We start from the raw sequence: 22,820 nt of genomic DNA on the forward strand, positions 1-22,820 counted from the left end.
CTTGTCAGGGAGGCAATGTTTGCAGACACTGATGAAATTAAGACCACCATAGGGACAAATGACTAAGTTTGGTTGTAGTGGTAGGCCACAGAACTGGGCGGTGGGATTTCCAGATGTTGTTGACTACAACTCCCATAATCCCCAAGCCAAAATCATTACAACTGGGGATTCTGGGAGTTGTAGTCAACAACATCTGGGAATCCATGCTGGGCCATACATAATAGTCTGTGTAATCACGTATTTGGGGCCCCTACTTGTGCAGGACGAGAAGGAGAACTTCCCGCAACAGGAGCCAGAGGACTCTTGCTCAAGAGCACTCTTGGTGCTTTGTCTCTATGCTGGCAGAGGACAGGCAAACGCCACCCACTCAGTTTACGCTGGAGCCACTAAGTGTTTCATTTCATCAGTGTCAGTGAGCAATGCTAGGACTCTATTTTATTGCACAGAAATTTAGGTTCACCTGCTTAAGAGTGAGTGTTTTGGCCTTTTCCTTGGAAGTGCCCATCTCCCATATGCAGACAACTGTGCTGGTTCCTCCCGTGATGACCAGTTTGGGATTTGGACAGATGGCACTGAGAACCTGGCCCCATTCTGACAAGCATTCATAAACAATTACTGCCTAGAAAAAAAAGTGGAATAGTACATTTGTTTATTAATTTTTTATGCCACCATATCCAGATTGGCTCAACATGCATCAACTTTATGAACAGCGGCAAGTTCCAAGCATTCTATTGCTATTTCATATACAAAAGCCTGGACTGAGGAGCACAGGAGACAATACGTCAAAGAACCTGAACCCACTTTAAGAAGCAGGGCACAGAAGGAGCCCTTTCCTGACCTTGACTCTGCCATCAAGCAGCTGGTGTTCTCCTCCTTCTAAAGAGGGCATTTTCAATGCTTCATCCCCAACTACTACTACAATGGTGAATATTTGTATACCGTACTTCAACCAAAGTTCTTAAAGCAGTTTACATAGAAAAATAATTAAGACATATATAAGATAGTCCCCTGTCCCCAAAGGGCTCACAATCTAAAAAAGAAACTTAAGGCAGATACCAGCAACAGCCACTGGAGGGATGCTGTGCCGGGGATGGATAGGGCCAGTTGCTCTCCCCCCGCTAAATATAAGAGAATCACCACTTGAAAAGGTGTCTCTTGGCTCAGTTAGCAGGTGTAAGGACTTGAGTACAAAAGCTATGTTCAGTAACCAGCTTTTGGTTTAGGAGGGCAAGCAAAGTCATGAGGTGACATAGAGTGGAAGCAGGACAAGGCAAAAAGAAAGGGGCTGAAGGCTGAAGTCCTCCCACGCCCAGTGGAAAACATTTGGGATTCCTGCCATTCTTAGAACTATTATCATAGCACCATTTTGTAGCACAGGATGGGCTACGACAGATTATATAGGGCTGCTTCTCAATCCAAGGTTAGACAGACAGGAATTGGAGATATTTGATACGCCAAGAGTTCCCAACCGTATGTTCTTATCGTGGATGGCTTTAAGAGGGGCTTGGATAACTTCATCGAGGAGAGGTCTATCATTGGCTACTAGGCTGAGACCTACAGGCCACCTCCAGCCTCAGAGGCAGGATGCCTCTGAGTACCAGTTGCAGGGGAGTAACAGCAGGAGAGAGGGCATGCCCTCAACTCCTGCCTGTAGGCTTCCAGCAGCATCTGGTGGGCCACTGTGCAAAACAGGATGCTGGACTAGATGGGCCTTGTGCCTGATCCAGCAGGGCTGTTCTTATGTTCTAACCTGTGGTACACAATAAACCCAATTTATTGTTACTGGAGATGATGGGAGTTGTAGTTTAGCAGCACCACAAGTTGGGATCCCCTGTGCTCCTGCAGAGTTTGTTTGACAACTCAAGACTTTTCTGGGAATTTCAGATTGGTGCTGCATCAACCCAACAAGGAGCCGACATTAAGCTAAGATCCATAATCAGGATCTGAAGTTAGCTTGATCATGTTGGTTCCATGTCAGGTTGGGCAGCATCAATCTGAGATTCCCAAAAGATCTGAATTCCCACAACATGCTCCATGGGAGCACACAGGGCAGAAACCTCAAATTCCTGTCTAATATTAGATCAATTGTGAGAACCGGCTCATAGGTTGATTTTAATAAATGGAATTAACAGGGATTGTCCTGTAGAAACAAATTAACATCTTTTTGCTAGATGTTAATTTGGTTCTCCTTCTCAAAATAAGCTGAAGGTTAACAGGAGTAATTCAAACCATCATTTCTCCATCATCAAGTAGTTAAAGCAATTCAGTCAAGAGAACCATAGAAATTTGGGATACAAACCTTGTCCGACTCATAGGCTCCCAGCCTGCAGCTGAGGTCTGCATAGCCCCAAGCAAATGTTTTATTCCAGGTTGGTGGAATGAGTACTTTATTCTGCTCGACTGCCAGAATTCCTTTGTCTGTGCATACAATCTGCCCTACAGGCTCCTTGAGTTCTGCTCCAATAAAAGAAAACGAGAGAGGGGGGGAACCAGCACATATAAAAATGAGTTTATAAAAATGTCCCCCCTGTAATACCCATTTGAGACAAGATAAAAACTATACCTGAGCACAGTACAGGTATCATGATATTTCACAAACACTTGGATATTTTCTTAAGAAACTTGCTTATACTATTTAAAAGCACTGAAGGAATTTTAAGTGTCCAATTGTGCACCACTCTTATCAGCTTGTGCAGCATAGCCTAACAGTAATTGGACAGAAGACTTTCAAGGACACAGCTATTGAGAATATAACTGGCACCAGTTATTCCACCATCAGTACTGTGATTGAGGAATCAGTCCTCAATCAGGATTACATTACAGCACAGTAGTGAGAAAGGTGCTGTGTCCTGGACCATGAAAACAATCTTGATCGTAAGCATCCAAACACAACCATTGTTTTCATGGTTACGACTTTCAAATAGGGCTCTATACAAGTAGAACCCATTGAACAGTCCTGTGAGTTCAATCTGTGCATTGATCCCCTCTCCCTTATTTTGAGGGATAATGATTTGTGGAAGCCCTATGCATGTTTGGCTTTAACAGGTGTAAGCCCCTATCTGAATGGGATGTTTAATGAAGAAATGTCAGATGGGTCTAGGGTAGCTCCGTGTAATTCCAATTGCCCACTGTATCTATATAGATAAAAGCTATGCCTACATGGAGCTCTAATGCATTATTCCAATGAGATGCCTAACCAATTTAAATTCTTTGACTATAGACCCTATTGAAAGAAATTAAGAGTGAGCAAAATGCACCACTTACCTTTTACTGGTGCAAGGGAAGGCCTGAGGTTGTCTAAATGATGAAAAAAGATCTTGTCACTTGCAATACCAGGTGGGATGGAAATCCCAGTTATTTCTCCATTAATTCGGCTTCTCACTCGCTTTGGTGGGTGAGGTTTTTTAAACAACTGCAATATAAGAGAGAACACACTACAAGCTTAGACGTCAGAATAAAGTGTCACACTTCTGCCTGAAAGTCAGCTATGGACAAAATGCAAGTCTTATAGATGGGCAGTACTGTTGAAGGACAATTTTATAGTAATTTGGATTATGAGGGAGGAAGTTATTTCAAGGTGAAAATTTTTAAAGTTCCATAATGAACAATCTACAACTGGGGCAGGGGATATGGACAAAGCATGACACATTTTGTATTAAGGCGATTTAAGATTTCATTTACATTGGTGATAATATTATGTGGAAAGGTTTGTCCTGATTTAGTTAGCTAGAACAAGAATCCTTAAGAACAGCGTAATAAGCTGAATGAACAGGGACATGGATTTCACAGTCACAGCAAACACATGCTGCTTTCAGTTGCTTCAGTTCATCATGTAATAATGATTCAGGAAAATCCCAGTGTTTACCACTACCATATAAAGGAACCTGAAGGCGCATTTACATGACCCATCAAGGAGGAAGATGTAATGCTGATGTTTATCAAAACAGAACACCAATAAAAGTACTGTCAAACTTCACAGAGAACAGACAGCTGTGAACAGAGAATTATGACGATCTCACAGCTTTCATCACAACCATCCAACATTTTTAACATTCCACTTCAGCATGATCTCACTGCGAAAAAGCAGTGCCAGCTTTATTATGAGATCTTTCCCCCCAGAGAGAGACAGCAGGCCAGCTGTATTGAACTTTTAGGAAGCAGACAGTTATTATTTATTTTTAAATTTCAGCAGGCATTTGGAACCTGGCTCATTTCCATCTGGAACTGTTTTATTTGCTGCTGATGTTGGTGATTTTATTGTGGTTGAACATTTTAAAAGTTTTATTAAAACTAGACTAGATTTCTATGGGTTTTGTAACTTCTAGCCACTTATGTTTTGCATTTGCTGGTGCATTAGCAATATTTTTATTAAAGTCTTAATGATAGGGCCGTGGGATGCCTACTATATTTTACATCCGCAAAACATGAATGGCACAATCCACTGGGAAGTTCTCTTGCACAAGCCTCACTAAAACTGTGCTTTTGCATCACTCCCATCTTTTCTTCGGGAATTACACAAGAGATCTTTTCAATGAACTGCAGTACAGATTTCCCATGTGTTCATTTGAAGTTCACCTTCTGTGTTTGTCATCAACAGTGGCTTGCCATAAAAATAACAGAAATAAAGTCTATAGAAATGAGATTCATACACACACACACAAACAGAAAAACATGATGGACAACAAATACATTATGAGCTCCCAGCCTTGAACAGGGAGACATCCACCAAACCAAATCTTTCCTCTCAAAACATCATTACCTGTTTTGGTATCTGCCCGAAGTTATTAATGAATCCAATGGTAGCTGTTTCTTTCAGTGGATCATTTATGTTGTATATGTCCACTTGCCCCTCATAGAAGAGATGATGGAAGACATTTACAGCTTCCACTGCAGCAGGGCCTTGCTGTTTATAGCCAAAGACTAAGTCAATCCACTCATGTAGGTGCGCACTCACAAAATCACACTCCAAAGCCTGCAATCCAAAACAAGTTATTTTAAAGAGAGCACAACCCACTAGTAGGGATGTGCACAAAATGGATTTTGCATTTTGTTTTGAGCTCTAAATGAAACACAAATCCCCGGAACAACTGGTCGAGCTGGTTGTTCTGACGGAACGAGCTCGGAATATTTCAAGTGTTCTGAGTACCAATTTGGGGGGCTGTTTTTCTGGGAAGAGCTGGTCTATTGATTGGGGTTGGTGGGTAGACCAAGGGTCGGAGGTGGGCCAACGGGCTAAGTCGGGCCTAGTCTATCCACCTCTCACGGTGGGTAGACCAAGCCTCTGCTCTGGACTTGCCTGCTTTGGAGAGTTGGTCTACCTGCCGACCCCAATTGGTAGACCAGCTTTCCCCGAAAAAACAGCCCTCCCAAATGGCACTCATAACACTCAAAATGTTCCAGCTCAGAATAGGGTCGTTCCGTTCCGAGCTCGAAACAGGCCCCTCATTTGAAGGGTGTTTTGTTGCAAGCTCGGAACATTCAAAACGGCCCATTTTGAGCTCGGAACATTCCGAGCTTGAAACTTTCCGAGATCGAAATGTTTTGAACATCCCTATCCAGTAGCTATTTATAGGGGATGAAAACCAAATTATCCTACTTGCTGGAAAAATGCATATCCAACAATTGACTGGCTCCGCCAGCCATAACCACTACCAGATAGAAAAAAATGCCCTGTTTTTGTGGTTTATCAAACCCATGATACATCCAGCTGGGGAGAAGTGTCTTTGTCCAACTATATACATAAGATCTGGAATGGGGAAGGGATGTGGCTAAAAAGAAGGCATTTTATTTTTATTATCCAGTTACATTACCTCCCGATGAACTCGGATGAATTCACGAGGATCTCCTTTAGCCCACGGGGGAAGTATTACATCCCCAAGTTTAGTGCCATTCTGCTTGCAACCTATATATAAACCGAAAGAAAACAACCTGAGTAAAGGAGACCTTGTTGCAAATAAATATGCTCCCCTAGAAAGATTAACCTTTTGCTTGAATGCTTTTCTGACTGTAAATGAGCAGATTAAATGACCATTCAATATCTGCTGTCTGTTGAAAACATAAGTCAATTCCTAATGCTTTCAAACAAATCTTTATTAAGCAAACATCACCAAGTCTGTTTTATGCTCATCTTTCAGCAGTTGTTCTTTCGTAAAGAAAACACAGTAATGCTATCAAAATATGGCTCCCACCTAGATCAAAGTTGTTGGAATTGAGTAACAACTCTGGGAGGTAGAAGAATTCTGGGATGAGCTCCTTGACATCTGCCATGTTGTGCTTTGATGCAGAATACCAGGCTTCTCGAACACTGTGAAACATTCTGTCAGCCAGGTCGAAGTGGCCACCCTGTGGAAGGAAAGGACAAGCAGCTTCATTATGTGGTAATATGTCCCTTGCATTGCTCAACTGTAACTTTGAAATAATGAGTAGAATGCCCATAGTTCTTTCCCCTAAGGAAAACCATTAATTCCTAATGAAAAATGTTAGTCTCCTTAACTGGAGACCACCAAGTACTAAGTCATTAGGTTGGAAATTAACAGAAAATCATTTCAGACCCAGCACTGTGAAGCCCACTAACTCTCAAACTATCAGAAATTTTGTGCTTATTTATAAGTTTGCTTTTTAACAGGAAGAACTAGTCTACAGTAAAATATTTCATATGATAACTAGGATATCTGCAAACCTCCAGGCTTGCATCTGACAATTCAGAAACATGACAAAAATGCCAGGGTCCCACTCATTTTCAATCCCTGCCTCTCTCCCTCCTCATCTTTTAAAGAAAGAAGCAGGGAAGAAGAATATAGCCAGAAATATTGTGATGGAAGAACCATGATTCTGATACAGCATCTAGATTTCATTAAAAGAAAAAAGACATTTTACAGTCTTTTGAAGTTAATTTGTATATTTTTTCCAAAGCAAACCTTCTGAATGCTGTACAACAGAGACAGCAACCCAAAGAAGAAATGCATGTACCAAACTCTGTACAAAGAATTTTCAAAAGCTTATAATCACGGATTTGGTGTTTGTAAAAATACCAAGATTCAGATCTAATCAGGGCTTAAACTTGAATCCTGACCTTACCTGTGTGGTATTTCGTGAGGCTGGTGCTATATCTAAACCAAACTGCTGGTGCTTACACACACAGTTAACATACCAGCACAGCATACACACAGGTGATGACATGCTAGCACTACACAGTTAATTGGTGACCTCATACAAATGTGATGCAGGCCACACAGGAACCCACACAAGTAAGTTCTGGGGTTCTTTGGAAAACAACAAACCACACAGCATCATGTTTAAACTGGGCTATACAGATCAAATATATATATTTACCTGTAGCCTTAAGAATATCTGTGTGAAGGGCTCCATTCGCACAAGGTAAGAAGCTACTATCATTGCCGATGAGTAGTGAGTGCCATAATGGTAGGCTGGAGTTTCACCTGAAAGCAAAGACAAGCAACACATGAAATGAGGAGGAAGTGCACAGGATAAAGCCGGCACTAAACAAATAGGATGAAGAAGCTTGATTGCGCTAATCGGAAGATGCGAAGCACACTGAAATGCTAAGCACATTGAGAGCTGGTCTTGTGGTAGCAAGCATGACTTGTTCCCTTAGTTAAGCAGGGTCTGCCCTGGTTGCATATGAATGGGAGACTAGAAGTGTAAGCACCGTAAGATATTCCCTTCAGGGGATGGAGCCACTCTGGGAAGAGCAGAAGATTCCAAGTTCCCTCCCTGACTTCTCCAAGATAGGGCTGAGAGAGATTCCTGCCTGCAACCTTGGAGAAGCCACTGCCAGTCTGTGAAGACAATACTGAGCTAGACAGACCAATAGTCTGACTCAGTATATGGCAGCTTCCTATGTTTCTATGTCATTTTTAGGAATAAAATTATTTACATTTTTACGACTTGGAACTGCAACCACTTAAGTTTTTGCAATGAGCCACCCACTGTAATTCAAGTACATTTTGCCTAGAAACGTGTCACATGTCACAATTTAAAAACATTTTTTTACTCTTTTTGAGTTTACCTCAAATTAGCCACAGTGAGTTTTCTGCTGGAGAGAGTTTTACTTGTAGGTTCTTGAGTTTCTCTCACAAGTGATTTAATGTGAAACCTTGCCCAAGAGAGGATGCAGCCTCACAGGCTTATTAGACGAAGTTTATTAGACGAAATTAATGCACTATTTCCATTAATGCACTGTGCCATTAAATTAATGCACTGTGCCATTGCAACAAGGGCTGCCCAAAGTATCGTGGTGCCTGAGGAGTGGCACCAAATGCTGCCTGGACCCTCATCCCTGCTGGGGGCCATCCCTCTTTCAAAACCAACCCTTGTGAGTTTTGAAAGTAGGGCAGGGAGGAGGGAAGGTTGCCTGCAACTTCCTCGGCTCCCTTTGTGTTCCTTACAAGGAGTGTGAAAAGCTCTTTTGTCAAAGCTTGCAAGGTCAGATTGGTCTCCAAGAGCTGCTCTGATGGTGGTGGTGGGAAGGGATACTTGCTGACATGCCAAGAATCTGTTGCCTAGGGCGACTGTCTCACCTCGCCTCATGAAGGATCGCCTCTGCATAGTAAATCTCCCTAAAGAAGGAACAAACTGGTTTTCACCTCCCCTAACTGGTAAAAGAGAGGTGCTTGGTTGAATTTCCAGCCTCAAAAAAGTCAGAGTAAAGAAACAGCCAACTGAATTGCTACTATATACTAAAAACATATAGTATTTAACTGAAGTTTTGTAAGCAGCCTAATCATAAGGCAGGGTACAATTTTCTAAACACATAAATTAAAAAAAGAAGTAGTAAGTAGCAGCATAGAAAGCCATGACAGATACCGATCACTTACCATTAGGATCTTCCCAGTCTTTGTAGCGCTTCTTATACTGAGCTAACCTTTCATCAGTTTGAGCACCCATTGGTTTGGCCAAGTTTCTGAATGTTTTGGGGTTGTTAAGATCCAATTCCTATTAAATCAAATACAAAGTAAAGCCTGCTCATAAGATAAATTTTCATGGATATAACTCTATATTGTCTTAGACTGCTGGATAACTTATTGTCTTGGACTGCTGGAAGGAAGCAGTCAATTCATTGTTGCCTGGTACTTAGTTAAGCCTGGTACAGGTATGTGCCTTGGGTTGAAAAGTGATGGGGAGATGGGGGATGACTCTCGGGCAGCTATACCAGTGGTGGTGGGGAATTGACGAAGATATGGCGTTAGTAGGCCAGTGGGCTGTAACAGGGGAAGGGAATTCAGAAATTTAATTGCTGTTGCCCCTTCCAGCATGCCTACCACTTCTTTGACCTTGGAGAGCAATCCAGCCACCCACAGAACCTCACCTTATAACTCTGTAATGCCAGGTCAGTTCATAATAAATATAAGGCAGTCCATGACTTGATTATGGATGAAGGAGCCGACTTGGTATGTATCACGGAGACCTGGTTGGGAGAGACTAGTGGTCTGGTTTGGACCCAGCTTGTCCCAGAGGGTTACTTCATGGTGAAGCAGGTGAGAGGATATGGGTGGGGAGGTGGGATGACTGTGGTCTATAAGAATACCATCTCCCTTACTAGGGTCCCAGTCAGGGATTTGGTCTATATTGAATGTGTGTGGCTAAGTGTAGGGACCAGGGATAGACTGGGACCTGCTAGTGTACCGATCACCCCGATGCCTGGTGGAGTCCCTAATTGAGCTGACGGATATGGTTGATGAGTTGGCATTGGAGTGGCCCAGGTTTCTGGTGGGGGGGACTTCAATGTTCATTTGGGGACCGGGTTGTTGGGAGCGGCTCAAGAGTTCATAACGGCCATGACGACTGTGGGCCTATCCCAACTGGTCTCTGGACCAACACATGATGCTGGTCACACTCTCGATTTGGTCTTTTGCTCTAATCAGGGTGGTGTTCCATGGGTTGGGACTCATGTCATCTCCCCATTGTCATGGATGGATCACCATCTGGTTAAAGATAGAACTTACAGCCACAACCCACCTCTGCAGGGGTGAAGGACCTATCAGATTTGTCTGGTCCAAGGAGGTTACTGGATCCAATAGGATTCCAAGAAATCTTGGAAGGGTTTAGGGTTGGCTCTGTTAGTGATTCTGTTGATGCTCTGGTGCAAGCATGGAAGAATGAACTCACTTGAGCAGTGGACACAATTGCTCCTAAGAGCCAACTCCAACCTGCTTTAAAGACAGCTCCATGGTATTCAGATGAACTACGAGAACTGAAGCGGTGAGGTAGATGACTAAAGCACAAGTGGAGGAAGACTCGGCGTGAGTCTGATTGGGCACAACACAAAGCACATTTGAAGAGCTATGCTATGGCAGTGAAGGCAGCAAAAGCAGCAAAGAAGCAGTTCTTTTCTGCCTGCATTGCTCCCACAAATTAACATCAAGCTGCGCTGTCTAGAGTTGTAAGGGGGCTAGTATGTACCCCCTCCCCCTTGAATTTAAACTTGGAACCATTGGTCAGTCGCTGTGACGTTTTAAAATGACTTTTTTGTGGATAAAATCTCTCAGATTCAGGCCGAGCTGGATTCCACAGCTACTGCAGAGTCTACTGTGGAGGTGTCCAGCAACTCTTCTTATGGGATTAGATTAGATCATTTTCGGTTTGTGACTACTGAGGAAGTGGACAAAACGCTTTGGATTGTACATCCTACAACCTGTACTCTTGATCCCTGTCCAACTTGGCTTATCTAATCTGGTAATCTTATTTATTTATTTATTTATTTATTTATTACATATTTTTATACCACCCAAAACTTATGTCTCTGGGCGGTCTACAACAAAATAAAAACAGAAAAAGTAAAACACTAGTTAAAACAAAAACAAAAAGTTTAAAACATTACAACAATTTAAAACAGCATTAAAAACATTAAAACAATATTAATTAAAAGCCTGGGTAAACAGATGCCTTTTAAAAAACTGTCAGAGATGGGGAGGCTCTTATTTCACTAGAGAGCACATTCCAAAGCCTCGGAGCAGAAGCGGAGAAGGCCTGTCCCTGAGTAGCCACCAGATGAACCGGTGGCAAATGCAGACGGACCTCCCCTGATGATCTCAATGGGCAGTGGGGTTCATGACGAAGAAGACGTTCTCTTAAATACCCAGGGCCCAAGCTGTTTAGGGCCTTATATGTTATAACCAGCAACTTGTATTTTGCCTGGAAAAATATCGGCAGCCAGTGTAGCTCCTTCAATATGGGAGTAATATGGTCTCTCCGAGATGACCCAGAGACCAACCTGGCTGTTGCATTCTGGACCATCTGTAGTTTCAAGACTACATACAAGGGCAGCCCCACATAGAGCGCATTAAAGTAATCCAGTCTGGAGGTTATCAGCAGATGTACCACTTTTTTGAGGTTGTCTATCTCAAGAAATGGACGCAGCTAGCGTATCAGCCAAAGCTGATAGAAGACACTTCTGGCCACTGCCTCAACCTGGGACACGGTTGAGGGAGAAGCTTGGATCCAGAAGCACCCCTAGACTGCGTAACTGTTCCTTCTGGGGAAGTGTGAACCCATCCAGAGCAGGCAGATCAAAATTGTCTTTCAGGTTTCGACCCCACACAATGAATACCTCTGTCTTATCTGGATTCAGTCTCCATTTGTTATCCCTCATCCAGCCCATCACCGACTCCAGGCAGCCATTTAGGGAGGTTATGCCCTCTCCTGATGCTGCTGACATGGAGAAATAGATTTGGGTGTCATCAGCATACTGATAGCAACCTGCACCAAATCTCCTGATGATCTTTCCCAGTGGTTTCATGTAGATGTTAAACAACATTGGAGACAATATGGAGCCTTGAGGCACACCATACAAAAGTTCAGATTTTGAAGAAGAGCAGTCTCCAAGGGACACCATCTGGAACCTGCCCAAGAGGTAGGAGCAGAACCACTACAAATCAGTGCCTCCCACTCCCAACCCCCTCAGATGCTCCAGAAGGATACTATGGTCGATAGTATCGAAAGCTGCTGCGAGGTCCAAAAGGACTAACAGAGTCACACTTCCTCTGTCAATTCCCAAGCGGAGATCATCCATCAGGCCGACCAAGGCGGTAGCCAGTATGAAATGGGTCAAGATAATCAGTTTCCTCCAAGAATGTCTGAAGCTGGGAAGCCACCACCCTCTCAATTACCTTGCCCAGCCACGGAAGGTTGGAGGCAGGCCTGTAGTTGCTCAACTCTGAGGTTTCAAAGTAGGCTTCTTCAGAAGCGGTCTAATAATTGCCTCCTTAAGACAAGGAGGAATTCTACCTTCCTTCAGAGAAGCATTTATAATCTCTATCAGGCCTTCTACAACCACCCCCCTGCCAGATAGTATAAGCCATGTCAGGCAAGGGTCAAGAGAACAGGTGGTAGGCCACACTGCTCCAAGCAGCTTGTCCACATCCTCATGAGTCACAAACTGGAACTGATCCAACCTAATCACACAAGAGGAGTTACTGGACACCTCCACATCAGACATTGAAGTAATTGTGGAGATGGAGTCTAAGTTGGCCTGAGTACGAGAGATTTTCCCCTCAAAGAATTTGTTAAACACATCACAGCAGGTAATTGATGGTTCCAGATTCGGATTCAAGGGAGGAAGGGATAATGCTAGCACTCACAACCCTGAACAACTCAGCCGGACGTGAATTTGTGGGTGCAATATGGGCAGAAAAGAATCACTTCTTTGCCGCACATATTGCTTGAGCATAGGTCTTCAAATGAGCTCTATGTTGCAATCTGTCAGATTCAAGCTGAGTCTTTCTCCACTTGTGCTCCAGTCTACCTCGCCGTTTCAGCCCCTGTAGTTCTTCCGTATACCAAGGGGCCAATTTTGAAGCGGGTTGGAAAGGATGCTTAGGAGCAATCATGTCTACTGCCCCAGGGAGTTTACTGTTCCAATTCTCCACCAGGGTATCAACAGGATCACCGGCAGAGCCAACACAAAATCCCTCCAAGGCTTCTTGAAATCCTATTGGATCCAATAACATTTGTGAGCAGACCATTCTAATAGGTCCTTTGCCCTGAGAAGGTGGGAAGTGATTGTTAGTCCAACCTTAATCAGATGGTGGTCCCTCCATGACAATGGGGAAATCACAGGATTCCCCACCCACGGAACACCATCCTGATCAGAGTGAAAGACCAAATTAAGCGTGTGACCAGCAATGTGCGTTGGTCCCGAGACGACTTGAGATAGGCCCATAGTTGTCATGGCCGCTATGAACTCCTGAGCTGCCTTGGACAAACTGGTCCCAAAATGAACACGTCCCAGCACCACAAGCATGGGGGACTCCAACACAAAGGCCGAGACCAAGTCTGTCAGCTCAGTTAGGGACTCTGTTGAGCAGCAGGGCGATCGGTACACCAACAGAAGTCCCAGTCTGTCCCTGGTCCCCAAACTTAAGTACACACATTTGATATGGTCCGACACTTTAACAGGCTTACTGGTAATCATAATATTATCAGAGAGGGTCTAGTAAATATAAATGCTTCTTTGAGGGAGGGCAGGATGCCTCCTTGTCTTAAGGAAGCTATTATTAGGCCACTTCTGAAGAAACCCACATTGGATCCCTAGGAGTTAACTAATTACAGATCTGTTTCCAATCTTCCATAGTTGGTCAAGGTGAATGAGTGGGTGGTGGCCTCTCAGCTCTAGGCAGTTTTGGATGATGCAGATTATCTAGACCCATTTCAAACCGGCTTCCATGTGGGCTATGGGGTTGAGACTACCATGGTTGGCCTGCTATATGATCTACAACTGGATATCGACAGAGGGAGTTTGACTCTGCTGATCCTTTTGGATCTCTCTGCTGCTTTCAATACCACCGACCATGGTATCCTTCTGGACCACTTGAGGGAGGTGGGATTGGGTGGCACTGTTTTACACTGGTTCCGCTCCTACCTCTCTGGTAGATTCCAGATGGTGTCGCCTGGAGACTTCTGTTCTGCATAGTGAGAACTGAAGTGTGGAGTTCCATGAGGCTCGATACTGTCTCTAATGCTTTTTAACATCTACATGAAACTGCTGGGAGAGATCATCAGGAGGTTTGGTGCTGGGTATTATCAATATGCTGATGACATCCAGATCTATTTCTCCATGTCAACCTCATCAGGAAACGACATATCTTCTCTAAATGCCTGCTTGGAGGTGGTAATGGGCTGGATGAGGGATAACAAACTGAAGTTGAATCCAAATAAGACGGAGGTAGTGACTGTGTGGAGGTTGGGACCCAAGAGATGATATAAATCTGCCTGTTCTGGACAGGATTACACTACCCCTGAAAGATCAGGTATGTAGCTTGGGAATGCACCTGGACCCAAAGCTCTCCCTGGTTTCTCAGGTGATCAGCTTTGGCTGATACGACAGCTACGTCCATTTCTGGAGGTAAATGACCTTAAAACAGTGGTACATATGCTGATAACCTCCAGCATATATGTAATGGGCTCTATGTGGGGCTGTCTGTGAATGTAGTCCATATATTATAATTGGTACAGAATGCAGCAGCCAGATTGGTTTCTGGGACAACTCGAAGGGACCACATAACACCTGTTTTGAGGGAACTGCACTGGCTGCCAATATATTTCCAGGTGAAATAGAAAGTGCTGGTTATTACCTATAAAGCCCTTAATAGCTTGGGTCCAGCGTATTTAAGAGAGCACCTCCTTTGTCATGAATGCTGCTGCCTGTTACGATCTTCTAGAGAGGTCTGGTTACAGCTGCCACCAGCTCATTTGGTGGAGACCCAGTACCAGGCTTTCTCTGTGGCTGTGGAATATGCTCCCTGCTGAAATAAGAGCATCTTCTTCTCTGTTTGTTTTCAGGAAGAACCTCAAGACTCACCTGTTCTCACAGGCTTTTAATTAGAATTTTAATAATTTGTTTTAATAATTGTTTTAATGCTAGTCTTCTAATTTCTGTTGTATGCTACTCTTTTAATTGTTTTGTGTATTTTAATCTGCGCTGACGTTTAAATACTGTTTTAAATCTTGTACACCGCCTAGAGAGGTATATATCAGGCAGTACAAAAATATGATTGATAGATTAAGATAGATAAATAGATAGATAGATAGATAGATTAAAAAAAACTATTTGTGACATATTTCCTCAATATTTCTAGATCCTGGTTTCTAACACATTAGTAATGATTCCATTCATCTACCTCCTCAGCTTGAATTAAGGTATTTTTTCCTATTTTCTTCTAAAGCAAATGCTTCTTGTCTAATCCTCTACATACCAGTGCCAGACTAAGTTCTATCCTGCAATGTACATCCACAAGCTATTTCACAGACCAGATGTTAAGAAGAAACAGTTAAACAAGCATTACCAATATTTTTCACAATTTGCTAAAGCCTGCAAATATGAAACTATCAAATTCAAGAGAAACTTGAATTTTTAAAAAGTCATCCAAAGACTTCCAGTGGCTGACCTTCTGACTAATGTAGTGAATGTATAAGGTGGGAATGAACCAGGAGCTGTCATGCAGCTCCAAGTCCTCCTGCACACGCACTGTTGTGCAGCACAACTAACATTTCCAAGCACTGCACAAGTTCTGGAAGTGCTCTACAATATCGGAAATACGTCACACTTGCTAGTCAGGAAGACAGTCAGGATCTTTTGGGGAAGCGCCATTGGATCAGCTGGATATGTGACAGTACCCCAAATAAGGGCATCATAACATTTCTCATCTTTTTTGTCAACACTGCTAGAAATTTCTGGTAAGAGCTTTTGGGACAGGGCCAAGACACCATTTCAGATCTCTAGCAGTGATGTGCACGGACCGGTCTGGACATGGGCGGTTTGGGGTTTGGGCGGAATGGAGTGGGGGTTCCTTTAAGGGTGGAGGGAGGGTGTACTTACCCCTCCCGCTGCTTTTCCCCCTCCAGCACACCTTTTTTAGTTAGCAATTGGGGCGGCAGGATACCTCCCTGCTGCCCCTTCCCCTGCTTGGCTGCAAAAGGCTTCAGGAAGCCTTTTGCGCGTGTGTGCGTCATGTCTCTGCGACGTGCGCACGTGTGGCCACACACGTGCATGCATGTCGTGGAGATGTGCGCATGCACAAAAGGCTTCCTGAAGCCTTTTGCAGCAGAGCGTGGGAAGGGGCGGCAGGGAGGTATCCTTCCGCCCCAATTGCTAGCTAAAAAAGGCACGCCGGAGGGGGAAAAGCGGTGGGAGGGGTAAGTATACCCTCCCCCTGCCCTTAAAGGAACCCCCACACCAGTGCCGGACCGCAGCTCTGCGGTTCCGTGCACATCACTAATCCCTAGATGTCCGTATCAGCTGCTTAGTCCACCCATCAAGGTAGATGCCCTGCATTTTTCTAGGCCTAAATTTAAATTTCATTTTCGCACAAACACCAGGAGAGAAAATTTTTGTTTACCTCCGAATCGTAATCTGCAAGGATCCATGGGAAAACAGGATACTGCATAAGATCATTATAGGAGCGGCCAGCCAAAGTATTTAAGTGCATCAGGTACTGGAAATTACTGATTTCACCTCTCTTTGGAGAGATTAAAAAGAAAAACAGCACTTGAGTTTATTTCCCATAATAAAAGTATACAAATATTTTCATTAACATTCTGAAGAAGGTATACTTGGATCAATCCAACTTAAAAAATAATAATTTACTCATAGAGCATTTTGGACTCAAGATTTCATGCCCAAATATTCTATTTCAACCTGCCTAGGGCAGAGAAACTAAATTACTTTTTATGCTTACCTCCCATCTTTGTGTTACAGATTTCTCTCCCACCAGAGTGCTCAGCAAGCCAGACCTAATGAGAATCAGGAAAGGTCAGTATTATGGCCACTTAGCAGCAATATATGGATGCAACTCAAAGAACCGTTTGATTTTTCTTCTTCTTAAAGTTGTGGCTATGGGTTGAAATGAAATCATTCCACTTCGTCTATAGGAATTAACTAAATTCTTGTAAATGAAGTGGAATGATTTCATTTCAACCCATAGCCACAACTTGAAGAAGAAGAAAAATCAAACGGTTCTTCAAAATTACATCATGCTAACATGGTGCAACACCAGCATCACAATGCTAGTTACCACCTTTCAAGCCCCAAACAGATTGAGATCCGGATACTCCAAAGGACCATCATCACCCAGATGTGCCTTCTTGTATACACTGGTTGTCATTTGAGGCCCTGCTCCAGGTTCCTATGCCTTCAGACACATGGGAGACGCTCAGTAGGAGCAGTACCTGTTTTTGGTGCCGCTGCTGACTCCCTCTCCGTGGAGACCCAATTGGCTGCTACCCTATTTAGGCACTGTGTGAACACCTGGCCTTTTCATCCCTCTTTCGCAGGAGGGTGACGCTAGGCTGTGGTTGGTGATGGCTGGGCAATATGGCTGGGGTTGTTTCAATTGTGGAATATGGTTTGGGTGGGGGGGTGGTTTGCTGCATTTTAATTAGCATGATTGGGGTTTTTATGCTTTTATGATCTGCTTTCTCTTTTGTTGTGTGTTGGTTTTGATTAGAAGTCATTTGGCGAGAAATATGGCATGCAAGTGTTTTTAATTAAAAAATAAAAGCATATTCTGGTCAACAAAGGATATGTCACCGAACCAAACCATTTCAGCTATGTACGTTATTGTTAATGCAAATGCTCTGGTATCTTCAACAGACTATCCAAAGGCTACACTGCACAGATGGAGAACTTCTACAGCTGATCTCCATTGACTTCAGTGAGAGCTAGTGTAGTACAGATGCCAGAGATCTGTGTCCAGATAAGGAGAAGTTCAAATTCATTGGAACACATGAAGCTAGTGCCTTGGGCAATCTCAGGGGAGCTTCATACTTCAGGGCAGCAAGAAAGGTACCGCCAATTGCCAGTTCCCAGTGAGCATGTATTGGTTCCTCATGTTTATGCAGGAATCAATGTATTATTATTCCGGAGGAATAGTGCTATGATTTTTAAAGAAAAAGCCCACTGCATGTTAAAATTAGGGTTGTATTTACATTTCTGCTTTTCCCTGTTCATGTATCCTTTATATACTTTATGGGAAAGCTATAGGCATGGGGAAGAAACTGAAATTCACTAGACGACACAATATTTTAAATGCTGTAATGCAGAAATAAGCAAATTAGAATAGTGTAAACAAAAAGTACAAATGCTCACCCTTGTTCAACACTGGTGTTGGGTCGCTGTCCAGACACAGACTCTGAGCTATCCGTTAAAGATGGAACTACAGCCAAAAACCTTTTTAAAAGGGGGGGGGAGGGGAAAAAGATAATATATAATACAGACTCGAAATAGATTCATATGGTGGCTACTGCCAGACAGTAAAATGAATTAATTAGGCAATTATCTCAATTTTCATTTATTTTAAGACTATGTTTTAATAAAAGAAAATCCCAGTCTAAAATGTTCAGTTCAATACTAAAAATAATTCCTGGAGGGTAAGGAAGAGGAACGAGGGTGCACAACTATCAGTTAACTTTAAGAGAGGAAAAATGGACTCTTACAAAGAAAAAACAAAAGAACCTTTACTGACCAGAAGAAAATCTCCTTAACACTGAATTTCTTCTGCCATTCTACTGCCCATTCAGGAGATCCTGTTAGTGGTCTTCCGTCTTCCTAGGATTTTACTATGCTGAATAATTGAATGCCATCTTCAACAGCAATTGAATTCTACAGCTTTATTCTCTCCAGTATGAACACTGCTCATTTATTCTAACCAGATACCAATCCATGAGATGACCTGTTCTTTTAGGGCATGACTACTATTTTTCTCCATAGGAGCCTTTCATGAGGGAAACTCTAGCTACACAATATTTAATGGTTCACAATTCACGGGTGGTGAATTAAAAATCAATTTATAATACCTTTGGTAGACTTTATTTCTAACTCCTTTCTGGAAAGCAAGAAGGTAGTTACGTCCATCTCCTGAGAACACTTCAACAGCAATTGGCTGCAATAAAATGGTAGGTTTTCAAAGGCTGTTAGCATGACATATCAGAGATTGCTTCAGGCTTATATAGGAAGCTGCCTTTTACAGTATCAGACCATTGGTCCATCTAGCTCAGGCTAGACTCTACAATGACCACCAGAGGCTCTCCAAGGTTTCAGATGGCCTTTCTGAGCTCTGCCTGGAGAATCCAGGAATTGAATCTGGGACCTTCTGCATGCAAAACAGATGCTCCATCACTGAACTAAGGTCCTTCCCCAAAAGCTCTTTTACAATTTTCACCCAACAGGCTACTCCCATTGCAAATGCACAGGTACATAGGTAGCTGCCTTATACAGAGTCAGACCACTGGTCCATCTAGCTCAGTACTGTTTACACTGACTGGCAGCAGCTCTCTAGAGTTTCAAGTCAGGGGTCTTTCCCAGACCCACCTGGATATGGCAGGGACTGAACCTGGGAACATCTCAGTGTAACGCAGATGCTCCGCCACTGAGCTATGACCCCATCCCTGGGCTTGCATGAGACCTAAGTCAGACTTAAAAAAAAACTAACTGTGAAATCCATTTGTGGCATTTCCTATGCCTGATGACAGTAAAGTATGCTTTAAAACAGGTTTTCTTAACCTTGGGTCCCCAGATGTTGTTGGACTACAACTCCCATCAACCCCAGCCACAAAGACCATGGCTGGGGGTCATGGGAGTTGTAGTCCAATAACATCTGGGGACCCAAGGTTAAGAAACCCTGCTTTAAAACTATCCACATTACCTCCACCAACCTGATTACAACACTCTGAAATTCACTGGCTTCCAGACAAATAAATTTAATATCTAGATTTCTATCTTGAGGATCCTTATTCCATCTTAAGTCCACAGGAAGACAATTTTACTGTCCATCAACTATGAATTAAACTCTATTTTCCAAAGTATTAACAAAATATACACCACCTGTAACAGGTATCTTCTTTTATGTACTTCTTTGATATCTTCATATGCAAAAATACTGCATGTTCTCTTGAGCTGGCTTGGACCCTGTCGTGCTCCTCTAGGTATAATTGGCTCATGCGTACTATAGAGATGAAAAGGTAAGATAACAATGATGATAATCCACAATAAAGATTCTCTGTTAAATTAATTAATTAAAATTCTATAGAGTTAAAATTATAAGATTTCATGGCTCTTCACCAAAACAGATAAACAAACAAACAGTTAAAACCAGTAAAAACAAGTCAATACTATTAAGAGGACAATTTTGGCATATTTTATTTCAGTGTTAGCACAACACCACAAAACTCAGAACCTACTTTACCAACTTTGAGGAGATGAGTGAAACTGTAAATCAATTATATGAAGTATTCTTTCCTCACTAATTTTCTGCGGTCATATGCATTATATTAAGACCAATATGAAATGCACTGCCAAATCCAAAATACCATAACTAGGGCTAGGAGAAGGTTTCACATGTTCCCATTTAGGCACTTTTCTTCCCCAAGTGGGAACAACAGAGGAAGGAGGATGACTTTTACAGTTCTGATATGGTAAGGTTTCCACCTCCCAAGTCAACCATGTCCCCCCTTGCATTTTCAAAAGGTTGCCAAGCTTAATGCTTGACTAGTCCACTCACTCTGGAGGCAAGGTCTCAATGTCCCGTATTTCTCTGGTGGCAGTCATTGTAAATCCATCAATCACATAAAAGTGCTCTTTACCAAAGAGAAGGAGCCCCTCACTGGTGTCTAGACCTTGAACCCGAGCACAGCGGTACATGTGTTGAATCTGTAATAAAATTCACATATTTAATCCAAAGTAGATTAATGAAGTAACAATAGTGTATGTGTGAATACTTGAACTAGTTATAAATAAAAACAAAAACAGAGTGCTTACCTATAACAGGTTATCTTTCTGGTGAACCATGTTCAAGCACAACTTGGGTTCTACTCCTGGCGCAGTAACTTCCAGGGAAGAATTCCAAGTTCCGTGAGGCGCTCTTCAGCCTTGCCAAATCGCATGCATGGAGCAACCGTTATTTTCAGCGGGAGAGCACCAGTGTTCCCTCTAACAGGGATTCCCAGATGTTGTTGACTACAACTCCCATAATCCCCAAGCAAAAGCCATTATAGTTGGGGATTCCGGGAGTTGTAGTCAAGAACATCTGGGAATCTCTGTTAGAGGGAACACTGGAGAGTACCTTTCTCAGTTCCTGATCAGCTACTCCGATGAGCGAAGAATGTGGATTGATGGAGTAAGATAAGTCCTTATTACTGTGGAAGTATCCTAGCAGTGAGGTAGTCCAGGCGGGTCTTTGAGTGAACATGGATTACCAGAAAGATCACCTGTTACAGGTAAGCAGCCTGTTTATATTTGAAGTAATCCATGTTCCCTCACTACTTGGGTGATTAGCGAGCTTGCCATATCCTAGTGGTGGGTGCCAGGATATGTTTAGAGCATCTTATTGAGCGCCACCTGACCAAAGTTGGCCTCCGCCACTGAGCGGATGTCCACACCATAGTGTTTTCTCAAAGGCAGGTCTGTAGACGACACTTTACAAATGTCTGTCATGCTGATGCCTGACATGTGAGCTGCTGACGTGCCCATGGCTCTAGTAGAATGTGTCTTGATCCTTGAGGTGGGGTTTAACCCCTTGCTGGTTGTAGCACAAGAAGATTAGTTCTATGAGCCAATGGGACAGTCTTTGTCGGGAAATAGGTCATCCCTTGTTCTCTCCTTTATAGAAGTGAAACCTTCACAGTGCGAGCAGTGCGGTGGTCGAGAAGTAACTGAAGAGAAAGGTGCTTTCCTGTCAAAAATAACTGTCATGCCACACACGCGGTTCAGCAGAGCCAAAGAGTGCCTCATGGAGCTTGGAATTCTTCTGCTGGGGTTACTGTGCAAGTGCAGAACCCAAACTGTGAGGGAACATGGATCACCTCAGAGATAGTTTAGTTAGGGCACAATCGTGTCCTTGCTGGAAGTTAATGCTTAAGCTTGGGTGACAATCCCAAAGAAGCCTCATCAATTCCCACTGTGGGGAGCTGGGAGAATATTACATGTAGTGGTGTGCACGGAACCACCGCAGCGCGGTCCGGCACTGAGGGGGGTGTACATTTAAGGGCGGGGGGGGGTAGAACTTACCCCTCCCGCCGCTCTTCCCCCTCCGGCGCTGCATTTAAGATCGAAGTTTTGGGGGCGGCAGCGTTCCTCCCTGCCGCCCCTGCCCCCGTCGTTGCCCGGAAGTTGAGTAACGTGCGTGTGACGTATGCGGCACACGCGCGCACAGTGGCAACAGGCGCGCGCTGCAACGGGCGCATGCGTGCTCATATTTACTCGACTTCCGGGCAACGACGGGGGCAGGGGCGGCAGGGAGGAACGCTGCCGCCCCCAATATGTCGATCTTAAATGCAGAGCTGGAGGGGGAAGAGCGGCAGGAGGGGTAAGTTCTACCCCCCCGCCCTTAAAGGTACACCCCCTCTCAGTGCCGGACCGCCGGACCGGTCCAGTTCCGAACCGGTTCGGAGGCCTCTAACATGGCCTCCGAACCGGTTCGTGCACATCCCTAATTAGATGGGATTCTAAAAATAATTGGCACAAATGGAAGAAGTTATGTTACAAAAAGGAACATTTTTTTGCTTGCTTGAAATAAACCAAGGCGTGTAGCCTCCTTCAAATTTTGTGTTATCTTGTTTATTTCAAATAAATAGGTAGAGATGTACACAAAAACAATTTTGCCAGTTCGGTGTTGGCTTTGGTCAAACTGGACCCAGTCTGGTTGGACCGCTGGATTGGTTCAAACTGATTCAGAGCTCTAGTGGTAAAGGGGGATCCGGTGAGGATTCCCCTTTACCAGTTAAGGGGCAGGGTGGCTCCCCTAAGCCTAGAGAAGGGACAGGAGTGGAGTCAATTAGTACTTAAAAGCAGTGTTCCCTCTAAGGCGTGC

The 22,820-nt window shown here is 43.5% G+C and overlaps 1 protein-coding gene across 11 annotated transcripts in view; it reads right to left on the reverse strand.

Annotated features, from left to right (window-relative positions):
- Nucleotides 1-22,820, reverse strand: part of WDFY3 (WD repeat and FYVE domain containing 3) — a 256,663-nt gene that overhangs the window by 17,949 nt on the left and 215,894 nt on the right. For all 11 annotated transcript variants that reach the window (XM_053255723.1, XM_053255717.1, XM_053255716.1 and 8 more), the window contains 14 exons: nt 20,514-20,662; nt 19,838-19,958; nt 18,811-18,896; nt 18,104-18,184; nt 16,695-16,749; nt 16,356-16,475; nt 8,838-8,955; nt 7,333-7,439; nt 6,189-6,342; nt 5,811-5,902; nt 4,760-4,972; nt 3,265-3,412; nt 2,300-2,454; nt 461-619 (listed from right to left, as the gene is read on the reverse strand). In XM_053255723.1, coding sequence (XP_053111698.1) covers nt 461-619; nt 2,300-2,454; nt 3,265-3,412; nt 4,760-4,972; nt 5,811-5,902; nt 6,189-6,342; nt 7,333-7,439; nt 8,838-8,955; nt 16,356-16,475; nt 16,695-16,749; nt 18,104-18,184; nt 18,811-18,896; nt 19,838-19,958; nt 20,514-20,662 — 1,758 coding nt within the window. The remainder of the gene's footprint in view (nt 1-460; nt 620-2,299; nt 2,455-3,264; nt 3,413-4,759; nt 4,973-5,810; nt 5,903-6,188; nt 6,343-7,332; nt 7,440-8,837; nt 8,956-16,355; nt 16,476-16,694; nt 16,750-18,103; nt 18,185-18,810; nt 18,897-19,837; nt 19,959-20,513; nt 20,663-22,820) is intronic.

The sequence above is a fragment of the Hemicordylus capensis genome, chromosome 5 (assembly GCF_027244095.1).
Source record: "Hemicordylus capensis ecotype Gifberg chromosome 5, rHemCap1.1.pri, whole genome shotgun sequence".
NCBI lineage: Eukaryota > Metazoa > Chordata > Lepidosauria > Squamata > Cordylidae > Hemicordylus > Hemicordylus capensis.